General features: G+C 39.1%; 1 protein-coding gene across 1 annotated transcript in view; it reads right to left on the minus strand.

Moving 5' to 3' along the window:
- PIBF1 (progesterone immunomodulatory binding factor 1) overlaps nt 1-27,238 on the minus strand; it is a 183,068-nt gene that overhangs the window by 5,195 nt on the left and 150,635 nt on the right. The window contains exon 17 of the mRNA XM_036250417.1: nt 9,016-9,189. Within this exon, the coding sequence (XP_036106310.1) occupies nt 9,016-9,189 (174 nt within the window). The remainder of the gene's footprint in view (nt 1-9,015; nt 9,190-27,238) is intronic.

Genomic DNA, 27,238 nt, shown 5'->3' on the forward strand with positions numbered 1-27,238 from the left:
CTTCACTCCACTTTCAATGGGTTAGCTATATTATTTTGTCTTCCCTTCTTTTTTCTCTGCTTCTTCTTCTTTTTTTTAATCCTCACCCAAGGACATTTTGCATTTATTTTCGGATAGACTGGGAGGGAGTGAGGGAGGAAGAGAGAAAGAGAAACAACGATGTGAAAGAGACACACTGACTGGTTGCCACCTGTAGGACCCCAACCGGACTGGGGACAAACTGCAACCGAGGTACCTGCCTTTAGCAGGAACCAAACCCAGGACTGTGGTCCAAGGGCCCACGTTCTAGCTGCTGAGCCTAACTGGCCACGGCAGGGGGTGTTTCTTATTTCCCTCCAGTTTATCCCTGTAGCTGCCACTTCCTTCTCCTCCACCACCACCTTCACCACCTTTTAAATTTGTCTGAATTAATATGAAAGTCTGTTTCCTTCTTTTCTCTCATTCATCTTTCTCTGCTGCTGTGTGGCTCTGAGAACACAAATGTGACCCTCACACTATACTCAGCACCTGCCACCTGCTAAGTACTCACCACACGGAACTGGATGACAGTTTTCATACACTCTGAGGCACTCAAGGGCAGGGGCCTTGTGCTTGGAATGAGGCTTAAATAAATAAATATCTTTTGAGAAAAGTTCCATAGGCTCAAAAGACAACTCCATAAGAGAAATCCCAAAATGTTCTGAGATACAACATGGAAGAATCTTGAGGACATTATACTAAGTGAGACAAGCCAATCACAAAAAGACAAATATTATATACGTCCACCCATATGGGGTCTCTAAAATACTCAAATTCTTAGAAATAGAAAGCAGAATGTTGGGTTTGGGCAAGGCAGGGGAAATTGTTGCTTAATGGGTCTAGAGTTCCAGTTTTGCAAGACGTAAAAGTGCTCAAGATCTGTTTCACAAGAATATGCATATACATAAAACCACTGAACTGTACATTTAAAAATGGGTAAGATGGTAAATTTTATGGTATTTTTTTTATCATAATGAAAAACAAGCAAAAAATCAAGAGCACTAAAATATGTTTCGAGAAATGGTAGCAGTACTGAAAAAGCATAATGTTTCTACTTGGATTTTGCCCTTAGAAAAAAGTAGGGTAGGTCAGGTGGTTAGAGTATCACTGCAATCTGCCAAGATTGAAGCTTCGAGTTATGGTGGGCCACAGACAAGAACAATTAATGAATGCATAAATAAGTGGAACAACAAATCGATGGTTCTCTCTCTCGAAATCAATGGGAAAAAAATTAAAAAGCTACATTATTTTATTAATATTTTATATTATATCTTAAATAGGAAAAAAAGTAATAAGACCCAATTTCATATTTAATAGGAAGTGTCCATCAGGATATATTTTTACCTGGGTATGCTGCCATTTAAAATTTCCTTAATGTTAAGATAATGATGAGATCTAGCAACGTCCAGCTGCTCAAAAGTCCAGAGCACACGTCTACGTCCCACAGGTCTCACACTTACGTTCATCTTCTCAGGGAGGGAGGGCATCACTCTCTACTCCTCTCCCCTTCCGTTTTATTTCTTTCCATAGCATTTGTCATGTTTTCACGTCCTAGGTATTTTATTTTTTGCTTTGTTTGTTGGTGTATAGTCTACATCCATATGAGAATGTGAGATTCATAGAGGCAGAAATTTTTAGATCCTTATTGACTAGAAGAGTGCTTGACACACCATAGGTCCTCAATACACATTTTTTTTTTTTTTTCCTCACCCGAGGACATTTTTCCATTTTGTTGTTCAGGTAGAGTGGGGGGGAGAGAGAGGAACAGAGAGAGAGAGAGAGAAACATCGACGTGAAGGGACACATCGAGTGGCCGCCACCCACACAACCGACCAGGGCCGGGGACAAACTGCAACCGAGGTACGTGCCCTTAGCGGGAACCGAACCCGGGTCTCTTCAGACCGCAGGCCGACGCTCTAACCGCTGAGCCAAACCGGCCAGGGCAATACACATTTTTTTTGAATGAATAAATGAATGAATGTTGTTTTGGTCTGTTATGACAGAAGCCTGTCAGTTCTATTTAAACTTGAACACAATAATATGGCTCCAACAAATCAGGCAACCACCACCCTACATGGTGGGCAGTACTTAGGATTCTCAGTAACAATGCAATTGAGTGGAAGTAACAATAGCCAGTAAGATGTGGAAACAGTATAGTCTGTTGTATGAATTAAAGTTCACTCTTCTGGCCCTGGCCGGTTTGGCTCAGCGGTTAGAGCGTCGGCCTGCGGTCCAGAGAGACCTGGGTTCGGTTCCTGCTAAGGGCGCGTACCTCGGTTGCAGTTTGTCCCCGGCCCTGGTTGGTCGTGCGGGTGGCAACCACTCAATGTGTTCCTTTCACAACGATGTTTCTCTCTCCCCCTCCCACTCGATGTGAACAAAAAATGGAAAAATGTCCTCAGGTGAGGATTAAAAAAAAAGTTCACTCATCTGTTCAATCTTTCTATTGGTAAACTTCTGCCCTCAGTCATATTACTGTCTGAAATTCAGGTTACCTGTTAATTACATTAGGATAGACTATGTCATACTGATGTCTCATTTACGTCAGTATCTATGTCTAATTGCTACCAACATTCAAATAAATTCCAAAGTAGGTAACAGTGATTCTGGAAAGTGGATTTCTTATTCTCATGAGATGTATATTTTTTATTTCTAGATATTTTATCAATAAGGTACTATGTATTCTTTTTTAAAAAAACTAATTTTAATTTTTTTATTAATTTATTTTTATTATTGATGTCTCTCCTTTTCCTCCCTTTGACACCCTCTCTCCCCACCTCCATCATACTGTTGTCTGTGGGTACTATCTACTCTTCAAAGTCCTAAGTTCCAGATCCTGGAAGTTTCTAAGCCTTAACCAACTCTTGATAAGTACAGAGCAAGAAGCGTAAACTAAATCACTAATTGGCAAATTATGGTCCCTGGTCTGTCTTTGTTTGTACTGCCTGCTAAGAATGGATTTGACATCTTTTTTTAAAGGTAAAAACATCTGGGCTGGTGTGGCTCAGTGGACTGAGTGTTGTCCCATGGACTGAAAGGTCCCAGTTCCATTCCCAGTCAGGGCACGTGCCCCGGTTGCGGGCTCGATCCCCAGTAGGGGGCGTGCAGGGGGCAGCTGATCCATGTTTCTATCTCTCCCTTCCTCTCTCTCTAAAAAAGCAATACAAAACATATTAAAAATAATAAAGGTAGAAACAAACAATATGCAACAGAGATTTTATATAGCTACAAGCCTAAAATATTTACTGTCTTGCCCTTTAAAGAAAAATTTGCCAGCTCCTGACAGATGAATGTTAAATAAAGTGGGCACAATGAAACAATTCACATAAAACAATTAACTGCTTTTTACTTTGGTAATTCCATTCTTTTACCTATTTAAATAGTAGTGCTTCTTTTATATTACCATCTCAATGAGATTATGTATCCTTCACACCCATAAGCTGGCACTTTATTTTTTTAAATCCTCACTAGAGAATATTTTTCCATTTATCTTCATGGGGGGGGGGGGGGCGGGGGGAGACAGAGAGACAGAGAGACAGAGCCAGAGACATTGATTGGTTGCCTTCCACATGACCCGGAACAGGGCTGGGACCGAACCACAACCGAGGTCGGAGTCCTTGACTGGAATTGGACCGGAGACCCTTCGGTCCATGGGCCCACGCTCTAACCACTGAGAAAACCGGCCAGACCTAAGCTGGCTTTTTTTTTTTTTTTTATCCTCACCGGAGGATATTTTCCCATTTTTTGTACAGATAGAATGGGAGGGAGAGAGAGGAAGGGAGAGAGAGTGAGAAACATCGACGTGAAGGGACACATTGAGTGGCTGCCACCCGCACGACCAACCAGGGCCGGGGACAAACTGCAACCGAGGTACATGCCCTTAGCGGGAACCGAACCCGGGTCTCTCAGGACCGCAGGCCGACGCTCTAACCGCTGAGCCAAACTGGCCAGGGCTAAGCTGGCATTTTATGTAACAATTTTGTTATCCCTCTTCAGTTATTAACAGAGTTATCCTCTAACTGAGGAGGTCCCTTATTTTCTGTCACATTTCTATGCTGTTTTTTTAACTCATTAGGCCTCATTATATGAACCCGTATGAATATTATATGAGACACATAAACTACTTAAAGTAACCTTTTTATTTATTTATTTGTTTATTTTTTGAATCCTCACCTGAGGATATTTTTCCATTTATCTTCAGATAGAGTGGGAGGGAGAGAAAGGGAGAGAGAGAGGGACATCGAGGTCAGAGGGACACATGGACTGGTTGCGTCCCTCAGGACCCTGACCAGGGCCGGGACCAACCGCAACCGACGTACGTGCCTTTGACTGGAATCAAAAATGAGCCTCACTGGTCCGCAGGCTGACGCTCTACCGCTGAGCCTAACCAGTCAGAGCTACAGTAAACTTTTACACTGGAAACATTATAATGTAAAAATCTGTAATTTTATAAGGAAACAGTACTAATTAATGAAAATCTTGGTTTATTAGTGGAGTGTTAACAGACCTGAGAGTAAACTGTATTTAGAAGAGAACTCAGAGAGCTGTGGTAAAAACAGATGACAGACTGACTGGAAACCTACCAAAAGTATCACTATGATTTTGGAGATAACTAGTAAGATTGGTACCTTTGTGCCATCCAGAAGCAGGCTACTAAAATATTAATATATAACTTGGGGATTACAACATATTGAGAAAGTATATTAAAATAAGAAAGAAAGATGACTGATAAATGCAGACATAATGACCCAGGTGGGTTATTCCTGGAATCTAGAAAATGAGCTAGAAATTAAAAATCTATTAGTGTTCAACCCCTGCCAGTTTTCTGAAGACTGTGTTTAGTAGATATACAAAAAAAGATATATAAGCTGGGAATCAAAGAAATAACTATCTATGAGCCCTCCTCGGCAGGGCCCAACTGGAGTGTCTAGAAGAGCTGACTGGCGTCCCACCAGCTAGCGAGAGAGCGCTCCAGGTCACCGAGCCCACTGCCTTTTCCCGTCTTCCGCCAAAATTCCTCTTTCCAGTCTAGCGCCCAGCTACATTAAACAGCAATTGGTATTCCTGACACTACAAATTGAAAAATTACTTTTAAAAATGTAAATGTGCATAGCTAGATAGCTTGAGGTCCGAGTATACTTTGGTGAGATAAATTTAGATTCAACATTAAAAAGTGAGACCAGAGCTTCCAAACAAATGTGACAAGAAAGTGATAAAACCTGAGATGGCTGCAGCCCCTCCAATCTAAACGTCATTTGCCCTGGTGTGCCACAGAAATATTATACTTTTCAAGGTGTGTTATGATGTGGAAAATGTCAAGAGACATAGAGTTAGGACTTACTCTTGTGGTAATGCGGTATGACATCCTTATCACTTGTCTTCACACAATCAATTGCACTCATTATATTGCTATATGACAAATAACAGCTAAGTTGCATTTTTGATGACATTAAAAAGTTTCCCTCACAAATAATGAGAAAAACTGTTGCTATAACTTATTTACTGAAAACATTTTTTAAAATTATGGTAATATACATATAACATAAATTACATGATTTTAACCATTTTTAAGTGTACGGTTCAGTGGCATTCAGTATATTCACACTGTGCTACCATCACCACCACCCAGCCACAGAACTCTTCATCTTGCACAGCTGAAACTCCGTACACATTGAACAGTAACTCCCCATTTTCCTGAATCCCTGGCAACCACCAGTCTACTTTCTGTCTCTATGGCTTTGACTACTCTAGGAATTACCTACCTACTTTTAGTCCTGTTTTTGTCCTAAGGGAAAATGTATATTAAATTTAATATAAAGAAAAAATGTCAACAGCCAAAGAATCTAGAAGTAAACTAGAAATATCTGCATCATAAATTCTTATTAACAAGATGAGGGAATATATATAAAATATTGTTATAAAAAACTAAAAGTATTCAATATAATAACTGTAAGAAGTATGATACCTTATGAGAATCATAGCATGTAAGTATAAAGGAAGTTCAGACTTCATTTCATATCATTTCCCTCCTAATTTTACAGGTAAGAACCTGCTCAGAGCATTTCAATGATTTGCCCCAGGTGACTCAGCCAATTCACATTTCTAATTTTGAATTATTAGCACATAGTTTTTTTTTGGTTAATCCTCACCTGAGGATATTTTTTCCATTGAAATTTAGATAGAGTTCTAGAAGGGAGGGAGGGAGAGAGAGAGAAACATCAATGTAAGAGAGACATATCGATTGGTTGCCTCCCACGTGACCCCAACCGGGGCCAGGGATCGAACCTGCAACTCAAGTACATGCCTTTGATTGGGGATCGAACCTGTGACCCTTCGGTCCAAGGGCTGACGCTCTAACCACTGAGAAAACTGCCCAGGCTTAGCACATAGTCTTTTTTAAATTTTAATTATTTTTTTCTTTATTGATTTTTAGAGAGAGGGGAAGGAAAAGGGAGAGAGAGATAGAAACACTGATGAGAGAGAACATCAACTGGTTGCCTCCTGCATGCCCCCCACTGGGGATTGGGCCCACAACCTGGGCATGTGCCCTGACTGGAAATCGAACAAGCGACCTTTTGGTGCATGGGTCAACGCTCAACCACTGAGCCACACCAGCCAGGCTTAGCACATAGTCTTGATTTGACTGGTTTACAGTATTATCTCTCAGTTCTCATAAAGACAGAGCTGAGCCCATACTTCTCTGAAAAATTTTCTCTTATAAAAGAAATAAAGTTTACTGTGGAAAAATAAATAAGCATAAAGAAGGAACTAAAAACTGCCCAGTTAATACTTTATATTTTGAATCTTCTTAATTTCATTCTCACTGCATAACCTTATCTTGAGATACTGGAGAAATCTTACTATTACTTATGTAGCAGTTACAGTCAGGATTTCAGGATATTAAAGTCAGCAGTGTAGGAGGTCAGGGTCAGAAGGAATAGCTCACTGCCTGAAACAGAGAGTCAGAAAAGCAGATCACAGAGTGTGATAGACTTTAGCCTCTGCTGTATCTTGTGGTTTGCATCTGACCCCATATCTGCCATAACATCTGTGTATTCCAACATATCAGCGTGTCTGCCATAATCTCAGTCTACTTTGTAAGGAAAACTTGCCTATTGATGGTCCGTCTGAATAAACAGCCCTAGGCAGCTTTATTTGGTACCATGTGACCCCTGCTCACTATAAGGGTAGCTATTCAGTAGGCTGGCAAACAGCCTTAACAAATCTTGCCACAAAGGGTATCACCCAACAAGGATGAGCTGTGCCAATTAAATTCTTGCTCCTCGAAAATATAGGAAGAACTAGATTTTAAGAGAGTAGATGTGGGAAAGAGACACAGAAACGTCTCAAGACAAGAAGTCGTGAGCAAGACAACGAGGAAGTGAGAACTCGGAGTAACCGGAAACCCAGGAGAAACAGAGCTGATGACCACTGGGAAAGATCCAGGCTCTCGCTGCAGATTCCGGTACAGCTGCCTTGACTCAGGCTGGGAAGTCAGGGCTCCCTGTTTTTTCCTCTTCAGCTCGAACTCTAGTACTGCCACATAGATTTTCATTAGATTGTAACTCTGTCACTTTTCTTTTCTTTTTTTTTATCCTCACCTGAGGACATTTTCCCAGTTTTTGTTCAGATAGAGTGGGAGGGAGGGAGGGAGAGAGAGAGAGAGAGAGAGAGAGAGAGAGAGAGAGAGAGAGAGAGAGACATCGACGTGAAAGGGACACATCGAGTGGCTGCCACCCGCACGACCAACCAGGGCCGGGGACAAACCGCAGCCGAAGTACATGCCCTTAGCGGGAACCGAACCCGGGTCTCTCCGGACCGCAGGCCGACGCTCTAACCGCTGAGCCAAACCGGCCAGGGCTCTGTCACTTTTCTTTTTAAAAGGTTGAACTATATAATCACCTCATTGATCTTGAGTATCATTATCTGAATGTATAATGAAATAGCTTAGATCAGAAGCTCTCATACTTGACCGATTACTATAATCATCTAGGGAGTTTTTAAAAAAAATTAAGATTCTGAGAGCTCACTGAATCAGAATATTATAGTTAAAATCTGGTTTCAAGTCTTTTTATTCATATGGTAAAAAAATCATGTTTCTTCTGAGAAATTAAAGCATGCACAGGAAACCATGTTGAAGTATGGTGAATTTAATAATGTTACTTTTTGATTGTTGCCTTTTTAATTGTTATTCTTAGTATTTGTTAAAATAATCATTTTCAAATTGTTCTAATTTCTTGTTCTTTAACTAATTTCTATGCACATGCATTTCTACCTAATAAGCATTTCATTTGATGTTAATATGATTGGTTTCATACTTCACAAGAAAACTCTTAGAGCAAAATATACTGCTTTACAAATAAAAGGGGAAGGGTAATATTTTGTATACCTTTTATTCTTATATAAATTAAAATTTTATTTTATTTATTTATTTTCTTTATCCTTACCTGAGGACATTTTTGCATTTATCTTCAGATAGAGTGGGAGGGAGAGAGGGAGGAAGAGAGAGAAACATCAATGTGAGAGAGACACAATGACTGGTTGCCACCCACACGGGGACAAACTCTAAACGAGGCGTGTGCCCTTAGCAGGCACCGAACCCGGGACTCTCTGGTCCGCGGGCCAACGCTCTAACCGCTGAGCCAAACTGGCCAGGGCTATAAATTACAATTTTATAAAAATGTCTTTCTGATTCCCCTATAATTAGTCCCTGGAGACTGAAGGAGGTAAATGCTAGATTAAGGCTAATTTCTGGGCAAGTCCAACATATTAACTAGAAATATAAAACCCAGTTATCAGCTGTAAGATAGGAGACATATATATATGTGTGTGTGTATATATTCATAAAAGGGATTAATACAGATATTTCTAGGCTATTCCATTAAACAATTAAAATTAGTTTAAAACCAACGAGGAAAGAAATTTAAGTGAAATATATTTAGTGAAAATCAGAGTGATTAAAATTAAAATTTTTTTTCTTTTTTCCTTTGTACTTACAAAGAGTGTTGGTTTGGGTATAAACACATTGTCTTCATGTTCTCTAGGCACATTCAAAGTCTTTGATTTTTGATTTTCTGTCACATATTTTGATTCCGGCTTGGTGAGAAGCAACCTGTCCTCAGAACGCTTACTGCGCATATTAGTGAGAATCTGCTTCATTGCTGCCAATTCCTGTTGATGTATAAAAACAGAAGAAAATGGCAAGTATGAGTTCAGCAAGTACACTGATAATGATTGATGTTAAAACATTTATTTTTATTCTTGAAGTAGAAGAAACATTTGAAATAATTACACCATAGTATAAAATAACATATTAATGAATAACATACGTGCCTCACATGGTCATTGACAGTTTCATCATGAAAAACAATAAACATGTCATTCTAATGGTTCCTAAATTTTTCTGTACATTGGATATACCTATGGAACTTCAAAAACTAGTGATGCTGGTGTCCCAGCCCCAGAGACTATAAAATATTTGGGTTGGGGTGTGACCTCAGCATTGAAAATTTTGAAAGCTCTCCAGGTCATTCTAAGCGACAAATCTGGAAACCACTGGCAGGGTTACTTTCCATTATAGTTGTTATACATGTTTGTTGAGTAAATTGTGTCGGCATTTAACTTTTTCTACCTTGTAAACTATATAAAAAAGAGGCCAATTTTTTTTTTTCTGTTTACCAATTAGCAGCTCAAGGAGTAAGTTTAATACATCTTCAGGACTTAACCATACTGTTCCCTATTCTCCCACAAAAGAAAAGTGGAGTTAGTTTTATCCAGTTGCTGTTTGGACTAAGAATTACTGTGCTGAACTTCTTGAAGCACTCAGATAAAAATGTTCACTTGTTCCCTCTTTCAAGTCTATTTTGTCTTTTATTTTTCTCTATAGTCAAACTTTTAGCACCTAATATGACTTAGTGGATATTTATGATTAATCATTACATTGATTCAATCAAACACAAGCATTTGGACAGAGGACAGACTAAACTGTCCTTTATTATGTGTGGAACAGTGGTAGGCTGTTAGAGGTATTTTTTGCCTATTACTTTATTTCACCTTCATGCCACAACACAAACTTATGGTGATAGAAAGATGCTCTGCTCCCTTTCACTAATCTGTTTATAGACATCAGCTCGGTGTCTAAGCAAGTTCCTACAGGCCTTTTTTTTTTTCTGGCTGTCATTAGTTCTATTTAGAACCATCTAGCTTGAGTGGGTATTTTAAAACAGAGCTGTTGAGTTTAAGCCACAGAGCTTAATAAATCTTGGGCCAAGAGAGGAGCTGGTAAAAATGGTACCAGAGTCCTCTCTCTCTTTCCTGCAGCACTGGGGTTGGCTGGGCGCACGAGAATGGCTACACCTCAGACACTGCCACTATGACATACTATTATTTGAGCCTTAGAAGGCTTTTTTGCTTTCAAGGTTATGTTATTTCATTTACATGCTCCCCTAGAGTGAAGGAGACGACCACTGATCTAATGTTGGACATGTCTGGTGCTATGGCAGCTTTCAGCTCCTGTTCTACTTACTGTGGTGAGTAGAAGGGAAGGGAGATGACAGTCTTTCAGCCAAGCCAAAGGACATTTTCTACTTGAAAGAACTTCCTTTTGGTGGCACTACTTTTTGTATCTTGATATAAAGATGTTAAAAAAGGAAAAAAGTACTTTTTCCCTACCTACCTCTAGTCTACAGATAAATAAAGTAAAGGGGATCATACTTGCTGGGGCGAGGGAAGTGGGGGCAATGAGCATGAGTAAGAAGAAACGGAAGCTGCAGGTGTACTAGGTAGAGTTTGGACCCTAAGTGCCCTAGAGGGGACCACAATTTTGTTTCTCTTTGGTTTCCCTGTGTGACTGGGTATAGGAGCAGTGATAGGAAACAGATTACCCCTAAAGCTGGTCAGGACATAGAAGAGAAATCACATGTCTTTGCTTTATCCAGACTAGGTTCACCCAGACTCAGGGTGTTGTCAAAGCACTGCTTTTGTTCGCTGACAGTATTAAACTGTTAGCATGATTTCTGAAACCCAGGTCAGGAACACTTTAAAGGACCAACATTCTGTAAAATTCCTATTAGGATAATACAATGGGTATAAAAATAAAATGTAGAACCATTTTGTTCAGTTTTACTATGTTTGATCATGTAGATGATCCCTTTCATATTAATGGTAAATTTGAGCAAAGAAAATTTCACTTGAACATCAAATAGTACCCCAAATACCACCATCTACTGAACACACAGAAAGCCAAGCACATGTAGTGGAAATATTTTAGTATCAGTAGAGGAGTCAAAGACACATCCATTCCTGACTCTATTATTAATTGTGTAAACATAGGCAATCTACTCTGGTTCAATGAGCTTCAGTTTCCTAATTGATAAAATGGATACTTGTGTTGCCTTTTTGGAATTTCGCCAGTCTGATAAGTGTTTGGGTATGTTTGTTTTGCATTTCTTCTATTGTGAGGTTGAGCTGCTTTTCATATATATATAAATGTATTTCCTTTTCTCTTGCTATCCTTGACCCATTTTTCTACTGGGTGATTGGTCATTTTCTTATACTTTTCAAGGAGCTCTTTATATGTTAGAGATATCAGCCCTTTGTAATATGAACGGCAATTTTTTTCCCATTTTTATTTGACTTTGTTTACATTTTTTTTTTTTTTTTACTATGCACTCTCTGATTCTTATGTGGTTGAATACATCAGTCTTTAATTTTATAGCCTTCTCCATGGTTTCTTCTTCCATTTTCCTCAGGTTACTTTCACAGTTTCTTTTTCAAACATTTAGAACTTTGATCTGTTTAAAGTTTATCCTGGTTTCTGGTGATATGTATGGTGGATTAAATATCTTTTTCCCCATGACGATTCTGTAATAACATTTTATCCTACAGAGACAATTTTTCTCTCACCAATTTGAGATGCTATTTTTTTTTAATTGTTGAAAGCATTACAGATGTCCCCCTTTTTTCCCCAGTGACCCCCTCCTTCCCCCTTCCACCCCCGTCCCGCCTTCCCCAACCTAGTGTCCATATGGATTGGCTGTGCATATATACATATAAGTTCTTTGGTTTATCTCTTCCCACCTCGCCCACCCCCCTTCCCTCTGAGGTTTGTCAGTCTGTTCCGTACTTCCATGATTCTATCTTTATCATATACTAAACGTCCATAAGTATATGATTTATTTCAGGACTTTTAAAATCTATTCCAATGGTCTGTTTATTCATGCACCCATGTTCTGTTTTAATGTTTAATGATTTAAGTATTTTTGGCTGTAGTCTTAGGGATAGAGGTGGGATATATATTAAAAAAAACTTAGGAAGAACTGACTTTTATAATGTTGAGTTTTCCTAACCATGAAAACATTTTAATATAGCTCTTATCTTCACAAACTGACAAAACAAACAAAAATAAGTAAATCATCATATAAGAACTAGAAAACATATCTGCCACTGCAAAACGGAATCCTTCTCTGTACCGCAGGCCGACGCTCCAACCACTGAGCCAAACCGGCCAGGGCCAAAACGGAATCCTTTGGCAAAAGGAAATAATCTTGAATTCTTCTGGTTTGTTTCTAACCTGGTTCAGTTCTTACCATGTTTCTGAATGACTCCTGTAAGATTTTGCTCTTATTGTTTGGACTTGAGTTTTGCATTTCATTTTCCTAGCTTTCGATTTTGCTTTCTTCTGTTCTGTAACTGTCCTTTCTTGATTGGTCAGCAGGCTTATTTGTAATATTGTCTAATGATTTATAAATACTGTTCACTGCAGAGCAGAGACTGTGATTAGATTCACCAGAAAAGAAACCTCTGTTGTTCAAAGGAGAATATTTCAAGTATCAAGTTCAACTGGATTTTTTCCTTACATTGAATTTATTGCTCAAAATCACACCATTTATTCTAGTTTCCATTTCAATCTTGAATTGCTTAGAGTTATTTCCCTTCTGTGAGTCCTGCCTTTTCCTCAACGACTGAAACAATATATGCCTTTAAAAAAAATATATTACCTAAGATTATCTTGCTTCTTAATCATAATGTTTGCTGGAATCAATTTTGACGGACTTTTTAAGACTGATGCACAGCCCTGGCCGGTTTGGCTCAGCGGTTAGAGCATCAGCCTGTGGTCCAGAGAGACCCGGGTTCGGTTCCTGCTAAGGGCATATACCTCGGTTGCAGTTTGTCCCCGGCCCTAGTTGGGTTGTGCGGGTGGCAGTCACTCGATGTGTCCCGTAGATGTTTCTCTTTCTCCCTCCCATTCTATCTAAGCAAAGAATGGAAAAATGTCCTCCAGTGAGGATTTAAAAAAAAAGACTGATGCACGATTTTTATTCTGAAATTTCTTTTTATTGCACATCAAGATCCATTATTTCTCGCATCTCTCTTTTTATAATTGATGGCATACAATCTAGTATGTTTCCAAGAGGATACTGTGGAAGAAAGAATTGTGCTTTCCTTCAGAACTTTGATGGTATTACTTCTCTGTTCCAAAGTCAAATTTCTGAGAACTATGATGCCAAGCTGATTGCTGTGTGATATGTATTTTCTTTCTCTCTGGACTCTTCGATATTGTTTAGCTATTCCTTAACTTACATTTATTTTTAACCTTTTTTTAAGCTTAGGAGAGTTCGCTGACTTTTGCTCACATCCTTCTACCGATATTTTTACTTACTACAAAAACTTCATAATTTTGGTTTTAGCAAAATTTTAAAATATCATAAACTCACCCCCCCGACTGTTTCTTATTTTATGAAAATATTACTTTCTCAAATCTTTCTGAAGAAACTAATTACAATACATTTTAATTTCTTATCTGCTCTAGAATTTTGTTTTTTTTTCCCCTCTGGGGAAGGGGTTCAGTTTCTCTGATTATTGTGATTTTTTTCCTTTTGTGCTATTAATTTTCTTGCATTTTTGATGGTCTTTGGTTGTGTGTTCCAATCTAAGAATAAATGAGCAAATTAAATACTTTCTTTCTGCTGTTATGGGCTATTCATCTGAATAAAAGAGTACAATATCTGTACATGTGGACAAGAAAATCTGTCTAGCAGACTTCACTCGAGGGTGCTCAGGAAGAATACTGGTTCTCTTCTCCAAAATAACAAAATGTGGAATGTCTTAATCTGGACACTCTTCATTCGGACAGTTCTAGCCTATACCCAGCAAATCATTCACTAATTTATAAACCATTTCTCAGAATACATTTTAAGTTCCTGTTTTGTTAAATTACAGCAGCATTGTAAAATTCAAACACTGAAATGCACCATGCCCCAATTCTCGTTTTCCTTTCACCACTCGTCTGACTCCTTGAAATACAGAAGTATTTTACACAGTCTGACTTACAGTGATATTCATTAATTCTGACATGTTTTTGTACTCATTTTCAAAAGCTAATAAGTATATATGTTATAATTCTAGTATATCAAATAGAGAAAAATTACAGTAACTTCAAGAATGAGTGAACCATTCATTACAATTAATAAATATAGAATTATGTATACTCACATAATTGAAACTTAGATAAAACTAAAATAAAACACAACAATAAAAACCACATTGTAGTAAAATATTTACTCTTCAAAACAGAAGGAGTCAAGGGCAAGGACATTCTTATGGAACTTCCAGATGACAATGATGATTGTTATTATACAAATAATCTCCATGAAAGAGATCTACTGCTATCTTGAATCCAAAAGCACATATCGTGGCCATTTATATAAACTATTTGCATAGAGTGGTGCATATTAAAACAGCTCAACTGCAGAGCAGCTGCTTAGCAGAACTGCATAGTTCATGCCAATAAATTGCTGAAAGTTGTAAACTCTGCAAAGATGTTGGCAAGGGGACACATAGATGGCATTTCTTGATGAAAATAGCTCTGACAAATATAATGCAAACTATGTGCTCCACTGCAGGTTGAATGTAAGTGCTTTTATATAAGAATGACAACGTCTCATGACTAACAAGTCAGATAATTCTGTATGGCACTTCTACTTGAGGGAACAAGGTAATAACTAACCTTATTTAAAACCATACATACAATATTTAAACTTCATCTAAAAGGTTATTTGAAAACCTTTTTATTATGAACACTTTCAAAAATAACAAAATGAGAGCATGGCATGTTAAACCTTCAGTTTCTATTGTTCAACTTCAACAATCATCTACATTTTTCTAATGCTTTTATTTAATTAATTAATTTTTTTATCCTCACCTGAGGACATTTTTCCATTTATCTTCAGATAGAGCAGGAAGGAGAGAGGGAGGAAGAGAGAGAGAGAGAGAGAAACATCGATGTGAGAGAGACACATCGAGTGGTTGCGACCCACACGACCCCAACCCGGGCCAGGGACAAACCGCAACTGAGGCACGTGCTCTTAACGGGAACTGAACCCAGGACGCTCAGGTCCGCAGGACGACACTCTAACTGCTGAGCCAAATCGGCCAGGGCACATTTTTCTAATGCTTTTAAAACAGCTTTATTGAGCTATAATGAACACACAATACAGTCATCCATTTAAGGTATATAAATCAATGGTTTTTAGTATGTTCACAGAAGTGTGCAACTATTACTGTAGTCAGTTTTTAAATTTATCTTCTCAAAAAGAAATCCTGATTCCTTTAACTATCACTCCTCTATCCCACCTTTCCCCTTAACTTCTAAGCCCTAAACAACCAGTAATCTACTGTCTGTCTCTGTAGATTCCGTTGTAGATACTTCATATTAATGGAATCATATAACATATGGTCTTTTGCGACTGCTTCATTTACTTTGCATAATGTTTTCAAAGTTCCTCTATGTTGTAACATATATTAGTATTTCATTCCTTTTTTATGGCCGAATAATATTCTACTATATGGCTATACCACATTTTGTTTTGCATTCATCAGCTGATGGACATTGAGTTTATCCACTGGTTGGCTATTGTGAATAATGCTGCTATAAACATCCATACACAGACCTTTTGTGGATGTTCACTTCTCTTGAGAATATACCTCCAAATGGAATTGCTGGGTCATGTGGTAACTCTATGTTTAACTGTTTGAGAAACTGCCAGATTGTTCATCAACATTGTTTTGTCTATTTCCTCACCAGTTTTTTGGAAAATGTTTTAAAGTAGATTTCAGACCTACTTGTAAACACGTTTAGTAGAGATTTTTAACATAAAGATTAAAAAACACGTACCAAGATATCATTATTATATCTAACACAATTTATAGTGTAAAAATGTAAATTTAATTCAAAGTCATCCAGCCTATAGAGTACTCAATAAGAATTTTACATTATCAAAGAAAATTTCAGCACAATGTAATGTATGATTTTTAATGAAGTTAAAAATATACCTTGAGTGCCAATGCACTATACTCTAAGTACTAGACAAAACAGATTTTGCACGGCAAAACTGTTAGAGAATAGCCTGAGTATTTACAACTGCAAACTGTTTTCCATAGTCCCTCAGTCTTTCCATTTAAATATTTGCTCCCACGCCCAGCAGTTGTAGCTCAGTGGCTGAGCGTCAACACATAGACGAGGAGATCACTGGTTCAATTCTGAGTCAGGGCACATGCCCGGGCTGTGGGCTCCATTCCCAATGTGGGTGTGCAGTGGGCAGCCAATCAATGTCTCTCTCTCGTCAATGGTTCTCTCTCCCTTCTTCTCCCTCTAAAAATAAATTAAAAATTTAAAAAAATATTTGCTCCCATTTGTAGGCTAACCTCATCTTAGGATGGTCTCTTTGCCTCAAGGGGAGAATATGAAGTTTTTAGATGTGGAGAGAGGAAGAGGAAGGACAAGAATTAACATTCATTGAGTATCTACTATGTGCTAGGGTTTGAGTTAAGTATTTCACATAACAATTTAAACTTCTCCAGGAGATAGATATTACCTCAATTTTGAAGATGAGGAAACTGAGGTTTAGGTTTTAAGAAATTTGGCATGTTCATTAGCTACTAAGAAGTGAAATTAGGATTCAAATGCAAGTTTCTTTGGGTTCAGACCTATTAATATATATATATATATTTTTAATCCTCACCCGAGGCAATTTTTCCATTTTTTGTTCAGGTAGAGTGGGAGAGAGAGAGGAACAGAAAGAGAGAGAGAAACATCGATGCGAAAGGAACACATCGAGTGGCTGCCACCCGCACAACCGACCAGGGCCGGGGACAAACTGCAACCGAGGTACGTGCCCTCAGCGGGAACCGAACCCGGGTCTCTCAGGACCACAGGCCGACGCTCCAACCGCTGAGCCAAACCGGCCGGGGCGAGACCTATTAATATTTACACAATAACGGAGATACCCTCTAGCAAGGCTTTTGATACACACAATTTCAGGTTTAGAAGGGATCTTCAAGTTATTTAACCTAGTCTCTATGCAAAACAACAACAGTAATAACAAACAAAACAAACAACATGTGTCTCCTTATAATGTCTACTATTATGTTTAACCCCAACCTTTGGAGACATGTATACAAGTCCATTCTGCCTCTTTCACAAGTCTGTTTTGAATTTCTTATATCTAAATCTTCCCTTGTCTAAACGCTCCCAGTTCATTCATCTCTCTTATGACTGAAAAGAATTCTTTCATCATCTTGATTGTTTTTCTCAGATTATCTACTAGTGTTAAAAGTTCTGAGCCTAGAACACAATAAAGAAAGAAGTCCTGGGTAGAGCAAAGCGGAATAGGTCTATCTACTCCTTAGGCTGAAGTGTTTCCGATGACATAAACATTTTTGGAGCCATACCCTATGACTGAAAGCTTAGTGAGAACTCAAGTGTTTACTCGAATGAGATAATTGTGCTGTCATAACTTAGGAGACATAACTAATAACCTGAAACATTCTTCCCTGAACTTGGATAGTATCTTAAGGTCACTCATTGGTGATGCAGGTAGATGAAGCTAGTATTAACATGCTGAAGTGGGCCTGAGTTGAAATGTACTGCCAGCAGAACTGGGGCACCTTGTCTCTGTTCCGGCTGGCTTGTGCGGACCCTTCAGCTCACCGGTCACTGGATAGTGCCTTGGACCTGACTGCTTTGTCTGCTGGTATTCATGTCTCACAGTGCCTGGCTTTCCCTTCTGTGAAGTATTCAGCTAGCTGCTGTCTACTTTCCGGTCTTTACTATCTCAGTGTAATCTGGTAGGTTTTGATGCACATTCTTGCTCATTTTCATCAGTTTCAGACTATAAACTCCATTCTCCATTTTGAGCACTGATTTCCAGAGTGTGACTCACTCCAAGGCCTATACTTTCTCCACGTTGTTTCCTGGCCTTCTCTCAGTGTTGGCTCCTTGACACGTGATCAGTAACTTTTTTTTAAAATATTGATTTCAGAGAGAAAGGAAGGGAGAGGGAGAAACAGACAGAAGCATCGATGAGAGAGAACATCGGCTGGCTGCCTCCTGCATGCCCCCGATTGGGGATTTGGCCCACAACTTGGCCATGTGCCCCGACTGGGAATCGAACTGGCAACTCCTGGTGCATAGGTCGACGCTCAACCACTGAGCCATACCAGCCAGGCATGATCAGTACCTTTTTAAATTTATATCAAAACATTCCAATATAATACCTAACAGAACTATGACCATACTGATCTCCTATCATTGTCAACATTCTCTTCTGGCCACCACAAGTTCCAGAGACTTGTTTTATAGCTTTGCAGTTTGTGTGTCTCCTTAGGTCCTAGAATTGTCTGGTTATAAACTGCTACCATACTAAGAGAGTCATAAAAACACAGGGTTAGAAATGACAGCAAGAGGTGATTTACTTGTTCCTTAATGATTAAATAAAAGGGTGGGGGGTGGGAGATGTACTTAACTTTGTAAAAGAAAACATGTCAAACTTCTAAAATGTAGCGGGAAAAATACACATTTCATTCTTAACAAAAAAAGAAAGAAAGAAAATGACAGGCCTATACAGTACATAATAGATGTGAAAAAAAGTTAAAAGGGCATACATACACAGATAAAATATTTTTATGATGAGATATTATATTGCTTCACACAAGACAGAGTTTTACTTACAGGATACAACAAAGATATCTGTAATTTTAAAGAAGATGATGAAAAGATTAAAGAAGAAGCCAAGATACTTATGAAAACTCAAAATAATATGACCTAGTTCTACTAAGTTCTCTGTACAAGTCCACACAAACAGAGAGGTCCACAGAGCACAATCTAAACAAAATCACGTGTCTTTTATGCAACTCAAAATCGAGGAGAGTTACCATTCCACAGAACGGACAACTGAGATTCGGTTGCTGCTTCTGTGAAATAAGTATAAGACCATCATAGGTCTGGAATAAATGAATACTAAAGGAAATATAGATTAATATACAAATATTAAATATTCTTGTTATGAACTGAAAAATATCTATGTTGGGGAAAAGCTTAGTGCCCTCTTAGATTCTAGAAGGCATAAGCCAAGGGCCACCTCTCACTGTGCAGGGATAATTTAAAACTTTTCCTTTCTCTGATTCCTTATTTTCAGACATACTTGACTGAAAGTAATCTATAACTGATCCTTAAGTATGGCAGCATAACATACTGACCTAAAAGTGTTTTAAACATTTTGGTAGAAAGAAGTTATAAAAACTCAAGATATTACTATTACTATTATACAGTAGGTTTGCTTCTGTCATATGTAAAGTATGTGTAAATTCAACATTTGTAATGAGTAATTTTTGTAACAGTTTTCTCTCTTAATCTCCTCAAACCTGAATACACATACACTTAGATGAAAGAAAGGCATTCTAAAACATTCTAGGGAACAGATGATTTATACTGTATGTGGGCTTTAGGTTTCACTATAATGACTGTCTTTCTTTAAAATACTAATTTATTTATTTTAAATTAAAAAAAAATTTTTGATATGTGCCCCTAGCGGGAACCGAACCTAGGACTCTCTGGTCTGCCGGCCGACGCTCCAACTGCTGAGCCAAACCGGCCAGGGCTAAAATACTCATTTACATTAAATCAGAAACACATTTTAATTTGAAGAGCACCACGATAATGTGAAATGTATGAATCTGAAAAATAATTATATCCTCACTAAAACAAAATTAACTTCTCCCCTCAGTGGGTTTTTTTCCCCTAGTCATGCTGACTATAAAATTTAACTACATAGGTGTATAAGGAAAACATGCAAAAAAGTATTCTTAAGAAAATCTTAAAACAGTTAAGTATGAACTGAAAAGTATGACACACATGTGGAAAAATGTAATTTGTTTGAACCATTTATGAAGTACATTGCCTAAGGAACACTTGTGATGCTGAAATGTTCTTGAAACTTTCCGAGAAATCACAAAGAACACATGAGTTAGAATCCTGGAACATAAACATACCATAAAAGAATGATAATTATACCGTGACTTCACTTTAAGAAACCTGGCTAACTGCAGGGTTTGTTTTCTTTTTGTTCAGTGACACACACTGCAGAGGCAAGTTGTCTGGGACAGTGGAAGTCAGTCCAACCTCAGGCAAAGGTGGGCTTGCCTCCTCTAGGTACTTAGGAAGCAGGTGGTTACTGCGCCTGTGTGGACCCTGAGAGATATTACTGGCGGGAGCACCGAATGAAAGGGTAGAAGAATCCCAGAAATGCATCTTATATTCCACAAATATATATTATTCCTTAGAGGTCTGATGCCCATAGAGGTTATGGCTATTAACTACCATGCCCAGGGTTTTAGCAGTAGCTGTATTTTTTTTTTTTTTTTTTATCCTCATCCGAGGACATTTTTCCATTTTTTGTACAGAGTGGGAGGGAGAGAGAGGGAAACATCGATGTGAAAGGGACACATCGAGTGGCTGCCACCCGCACGACCAACCAGGGCCGGGGACAAACTGCAACCGAGGTACGTGCCCTTAGCGGGAACCGAACCCGGGTCTCTCCGGACCGCAGGTGGACGCTCTAACTGCTGAGCCAAACCGACCAGGGCAGCAGTAGCTGTATTTTAAACAAACTGAAAAAAATTTTTTTTTCTTTATTGATTTTAGAGAGAGAGGAAGGGAGGAGGTAGAAATGAGAGAGAACACTGATTGGCCACCTTCTGTACCCCCCCACTGGGGATCGGGCCCACAACCTGGGCATGTGCCCTCACCAGGAATCAAACCAGCAACCTCTTGGTGCATAGAGCAATACTCAACCATCGAGCCACACTGACTGGGCTAGACAAACTTTTCAGATACGATTGCCTATTGCTACTTTCTGATAGTTCTCTAAAACTGTCCTTTGGTGTAGGAGAGCTTCTGTACTTTTACAGTTAAAATATCAGTTATCTGAGTGAATTTTAATTTTTGAGGGGAATAATGATATAATAAAGGCTAGTTTCTAAAGCTTTCTATTTGACTGTTGTGCTTGATAGTTTCTAGTGCAATTATTATTGAAGACTGAAAAGAACCATAATTCGTTTCACAAACATTCTTGGAGCCCTGGCCGGTTTGGCTCAGCGGTTAGAGCGTCAGCCTGCGGTCCACAGAGACCCGGGTTCGGTTCCCGCTAAGGGCATGTACCTTGGCTACAGTTTGTCCCCGGCCCTGGTTGGGTCGTGTGGGTGGCGGCCACTCAATGTGTCCCTTTCACTTCGATGTTTCTCTCTCTTCCTCTCTTTCCTTCCTGCTCTATCTGAGTAAAAAATGGAAAGATGTCCTCGGGTGAGGATTAAAAAAAAAAAAAAAAAAAAACATTCTTGGAGAACTTTCCTCAAAATTCTGACCCTATCATCTCTTGCCATTAGAAAACAGCCATTAGAGGGGGTTCCCTAAATTCTTACCACTAAATCACAATCTTATTGTATCTGAACATATTATTTCTGCTTTTCAGACTGGGAAAGGTGCCCTCCTATCTGAGGTTGAATCCCTTCACTTCACTCTGGATTTCTTCCTTTCCCCACGTTTGCTCAGCTGATCCTTCTCTGTTTTTTGCACTTTAAATGTCTCTGTTTGGCTTCTTCCTATCCACTTAAAAATTTTTTTTTAAAACTGATTTTACAGAGAGAGCACAGGAGAGGGAGAGAGAGAAACATCGACTGGCTGCCTCCTGCATGCCCCCCACTGGGGATCGAAATGGCACCTATTGGTGCACGGGTCGACACTCAACCACTGAGCCACACCGGCCGGCCTATCCATTTAAACTGGATACTCTCCCTCCCCGATCACCCTGGATTCTCTTATTCAAGTTCCTTAAAGGCTATCTATTTTCCTATGACCACTTTTCAATTTCTATTCATTCATCACTTCCCTGGAATCTGTCCTTTAGCTCCACGGCTTCAGTGTCTCCAAATCACACTTTCTTTTTCACCTTTGTTTGACCTGGTAACTCTGTCCCTTTTGAATGGTTCTTTCTGAGTTTCCCTAACTGCTCCCTTCCTGATGGTCCTGCCATCAATCTAGTCTCGTCAATCTTCTGTGTGTAAACTCGAAGTGCCTTTTCCTCTGCCCATTCCTTGAATGTTGATGGTCTTCAGGGTGTTGTTCTGGGTTTTCACTCTACACACTCCTACCAGTTCGTTTAGTCTAGACCTTCTACATTCATGCCCAGCACCATCTCTACGCTGTGCCTCTCAGGTCTTTACCTCCGGACGAGTTCTCTTGCTTGGGCTCCAGAACCTACATTTTTTACTCTCCACTGGTTATATCCACGTAGGTGCTTTCTTGAACTTTTCTTCCCCAAAGCTATCCCTCCCATGTTCTGTGCAGCACCACCACAAACCCAAGACACAAGCCGAACCCTGGGCACAGGTTCTCATTCCTCCTCTCTTCATTGTTCCCTAAACCAATCAACTGCCAAGCCCCATGGTTCTGCTTTCTCGACAGCTTTCAAATTGGTTCATTTTTTCAGACACCATCATCACCAATGTAGTCTGAGACACCACCATTACTCACTAAAATACTAGAACAGCTTCCTAAGTGGGGCTTTCACCACTTGATACAGCTGCAGAAGAAATCAGAAAAGGGCTTTTACATCAGCTTCTGAAAATTATGCTCATCACTCTGCCCCAGCCGCACACTCCAGAGCCATTTCTCCAACTTCATGTATATATGAATACTTTATTCATTAAGACCATTGGTCATTTTTTAAAAAAAGAAAAAAAGCAGAATGAACGAAATGCATTAAAAAAAATAGCAGAGATGCAGACCTCCCTCGTGGTTCGTGGGGGAGCCCAGGTCGTCCAGGGGCTACCCCGTCCCTGTGCTGGTGCTCAGTCCCATCTGCACGCTGCCCCGGGGCTGTGGTGGTGGTGTCGCTCTGTGTGTGTGTGTGTCAAGTCTGGAGACTTCCAGCTACAGGCTGCTTCCTGCTGCAGCGCGCTCTGTCTGTTTGGTTTGTTTAGTTGTTTTGTACGCTCTCTGGTCTCTTTAGGACTGTTTTAAAGAAACCAATCTAGGGAACCCCAGTTATATGATATAAACTTTGTAATCTGAGAGGAAAAAATGTATAGTAAATCTAAGTCTTGATTTTTAACTTTCTATTGTAAAGAAAATAATAATAATATACAGAGTTTAACAAAAAAAAAATTATGCTCATTATTCTATCAGACATTTAGCTGATTAAAGATACTTTTCCTACCTTTGAAAGCTTATATTCTAAGGACACATGATGAAACATGTACAAAGAAAATCTGAATAGAGTTTCCAAAGGTGATCAGCAAATCTCATCAAGGCAATGTAAGTGGATGAGATAGATGCAAAATGAAAACCATTCAAGAGGCTCTTGAGAGGTATGCTCAAGGAGAAAGAAGCTGTTCTAAAGAATCACACTGTTGTACTCAAAACTGAATGTTTAATTTGAAGCCCCGCCACGAGATCCTATCAGTTTTTTTTTTTAATCCTCACCCAAGGATATTTTTCTATTTATCTTCAGATAGAGTAGGAGGCAGGGAGAGAGAAAGAGAGAGAGAAACATCGATGTGAGAGAGACACATCGACTGGCTGCCTCCTGCATGACACGACCAGGGCCAGGGACAAACCGCAACCAAGGTATGAGGCCTTGACTGAAATTGAACCCGAGACTCTTTGGTCCATGGGCCAACACTTTAATCACTGAGCCAAACCAGCCAGGGTGCTATCAGTTTTTGTTTTCCTCTTTTCATCCCAATTATTTAAGGTTTATATTTTATATTTTTACTCCTAAGAGGTCTTAGTATAAGTGAAGACCTTTAAAGGTAAAACAAGATTACAACCCACTTGAATGAAAGAAAGAAAGTTATTCTGAGACATCAAAAGTAAAAGAGACACAGACAATAGTTTGGTGAAGGGCTGGGTGTGTGGTGGAAGCAGGGAGGAGGGGGTCAATGGGGGGAAAATGGGGGACATCTGTAATATGCTCAACAATAAAGACAATTTTTAAAATCATATAAAAAATCAAAGTACTAATAATATTCGGGTCTTGAGCATTGATGACACTAAAAAAAATTTATTTTCTTTATTGATTCTATTTAAAAAAATTTTTTTTAATCCTTACCCGAGGATATTTTTCCAATTATCTTCAGACAGAGTGAGAGGGAGAGAAAGGGAAAGAGAAACATCAATGTGAGAGGGACAAATCGACTGGTTGCCACCCACATGACCCTGGGACGAACTGCAACCGAGGTGCGTGCCCTTGGCCACAATCGAACCCGCAACTCATTGGTCCACGGGCCAAATCGGCCAGGGCCCTTTACTGATTTTAGAGAGAGAGGAAGGGAGAGGGAGAGAGAGATAGAAACATCAATGACAGAGAACATCAACTGGCTGCCTCCTGCATGCCCCCCACTGGGGACCTGGCCCACAACCGGGGCATGTGCCCTGACTGGGAATAGAACTGGTGACCTCTTGGTGCATGGGTCGATGCTCAACCACTGAGCCACACCAGCTGGACAACATTTTGATTGTTGTAACTGTCCTTTGTTGAGGTGGACAATTGAGAAATGATCATAACAGCATTTTTGTTTACGTTTAAATCTTTCATGACATTCCATTTACCACTCCACAATATTAGAGTGACAACTTATGATTAAAATAAAAAAAAGTAGTCCAGCTGGTGTGGCTCAGTGGTTGAATATCGACCCGTGCACCAAGAGGTCACTGGTTCAACTGATGGTCAGGACACATGCCCAGGTGTGGGCCTGAGTCCCAGTGCGGGGCACGCAGGAGGCGGCCAGTCGATGTTCTCTCTCATCAGTGTTTCTGTGTCTCTCTCCCTCTCCCTCTTCCCTGCCTCTAATATCAATAAAGAAAAGAAAAAATAAAAGAGAAAAAACAAAAAGATTATAACACCTGGGTAAGATATTCAGTTCTGAGTTTTTTGGCAACCAAGGAAAAAGGAAATACATTAAATTACATAGTTTTCATTTTCTGACAAAAAAAGAAAGGATATCACTTCATCTACACAGGCAAAGAGTTTCCTGGAACTAGAGCAAGCAGTTTGTCATGAGATTTTTGTCTAAATCGGACTAAGAAAGATCATAAGCTTTTGTTTCAGGTAAAACAAAACAAAACAAAACAAAAAACAACCCTCCCCCCCACAATAAACACATTTCCTCTGGTTTCGACAGTAAGTATGTAATCACGGTGGGGTCACTTAACTCTTACCAGCACCAGTTTCATCTGCAAAAGTAGAGACGATAACATCTGTCTCAGTGGACTGCAGGAAAGTAAAGACTAAATTATGTGATAGAAACAGAAGTATTTAGTAGACTGCCTTAAATAGTTTCGCAAAACAAAGAGAGATGATACCAGATCTTGTTTTGACCTGCTAAAGGCGGAGGGCATGACATTAGATTGTACCTTAATGGAAGGAATTTGGTCAGGGAGAGATTCTGCCTCCTCCCCCTCACTCCGCTTTCTGAACACAGGGGACAGAACTTGGAACATTTTAAATGGAGAGATGTAAACAGGCAGGAAATCTCAATTCAATTCATGATCACATCTTTTAATTAGTATTTGTTGTACAGATCTTTTAACCTAATATATTTATCCATCCCAGTTAGCTTTGTAGTCTGAAAAGACAACCTAAAAAACGCTACCTTTTCCCATTCTGTTCACATTTTAATAATTTTATTAATACATTTTCTCTAAGGAAAAGTTGAGAATAAAAATCACCTAATATACTACTCAAAAGTCCAAATACTCACAATCATTTTCTGAATGAATAAATACTAAGAATTTATAGAATAGGCGGGCCAATAATAATTTTATCATTCTTAGAAATCTTTAGATCACATGTGAACTCCTAACATGAGAGGAGTTACTTTTAAACTAATAATTCTGAGCTAATATTAATGAAGAAAATAAAAACCTTCTGTGGCCATATCCCAAATGTCCTAAAATTGTCAACCTAGAATTCTCCCAGCATTTTCCATCTAATACATGCTGATCACTCGGTAAGAGTTGGTGACCTCATTCTGTTGCATGACCACCGCAGTCTTACCAGAACTGAGGGACACTGCTTCAACAGTTAGCGCTGTCCAGTGCAACACAAGACAATAACTTTACAATGTTCATTTGGTCTCTTATGAATCACTGATTTAAATGGAGAGAATTCAGCTGATTAAAACAATGACTCATACTCGATAATTTCCCCAGGATCTTGACTAGGGCAGGGCGAGCTGTCAGGTGCCGACCCTCACTGTACACCCTCTGAGAGTGGACACCTCCCAGATCTTGGGCCCTATTTGCCCTGCTTGCCTCATTTTAGTCTCAGCCCTGATTTTCACTTTCAAAAAATTATATTAATCAGAGTTATTCTTATCCAACTGTACCTACTGGCTATTCTGAGCACCTGACCCTGAAGGGCTATAACATGTATAAATCAGTCCTGCACACCGTTTCGAGTAAATGCTCGAGTGAACAGTCGAGCACTTCCCTGGGTAAATGGCTGCCCTCCTTCCATAAAAGCAGTTTGCACTTGCTCTTGCATCTGCATCCACTATGCAAGTTCTTATCAAACTGTTTCTCAGAAAAAACTGAAAACTTGTTTTAGACTTAGTTTTTTAAACTTTTACTTTGCTTTATAAAAAAAAAACTACTCGTGTTTAGATGTTTGGTATTAAGAAAAGTCATCAAATTGGATTATTAAAATATAATTGCCAAAATGAGGATATTATCAAATGTGTGCATATCAACTGACAATTATTTAATTAGATATGCATCCATGTGAACTACATCAATTCCATTCCATAGTAAGCAATTTATATGAGTAGTTTCATCTTGCTAGTGTTTAATTTTCAGGTTTAAACATTTTGTTCTAAACCAATT

Source organism: Molossus molossus, unplaced genomic scaffold, assembly GCF_014108415.1.
Source record: "Molossus molossus isolate mMolMol1 unplaced genomic scaffold, mMolMol1.p scaffold_m16_p_9, whole genome shotgun sequence".
NCBI lineage: Eukaryota > Metazoa > Chordata > Mammalia > Chiroptera > Molossidae > Molossus > Molossus molossus.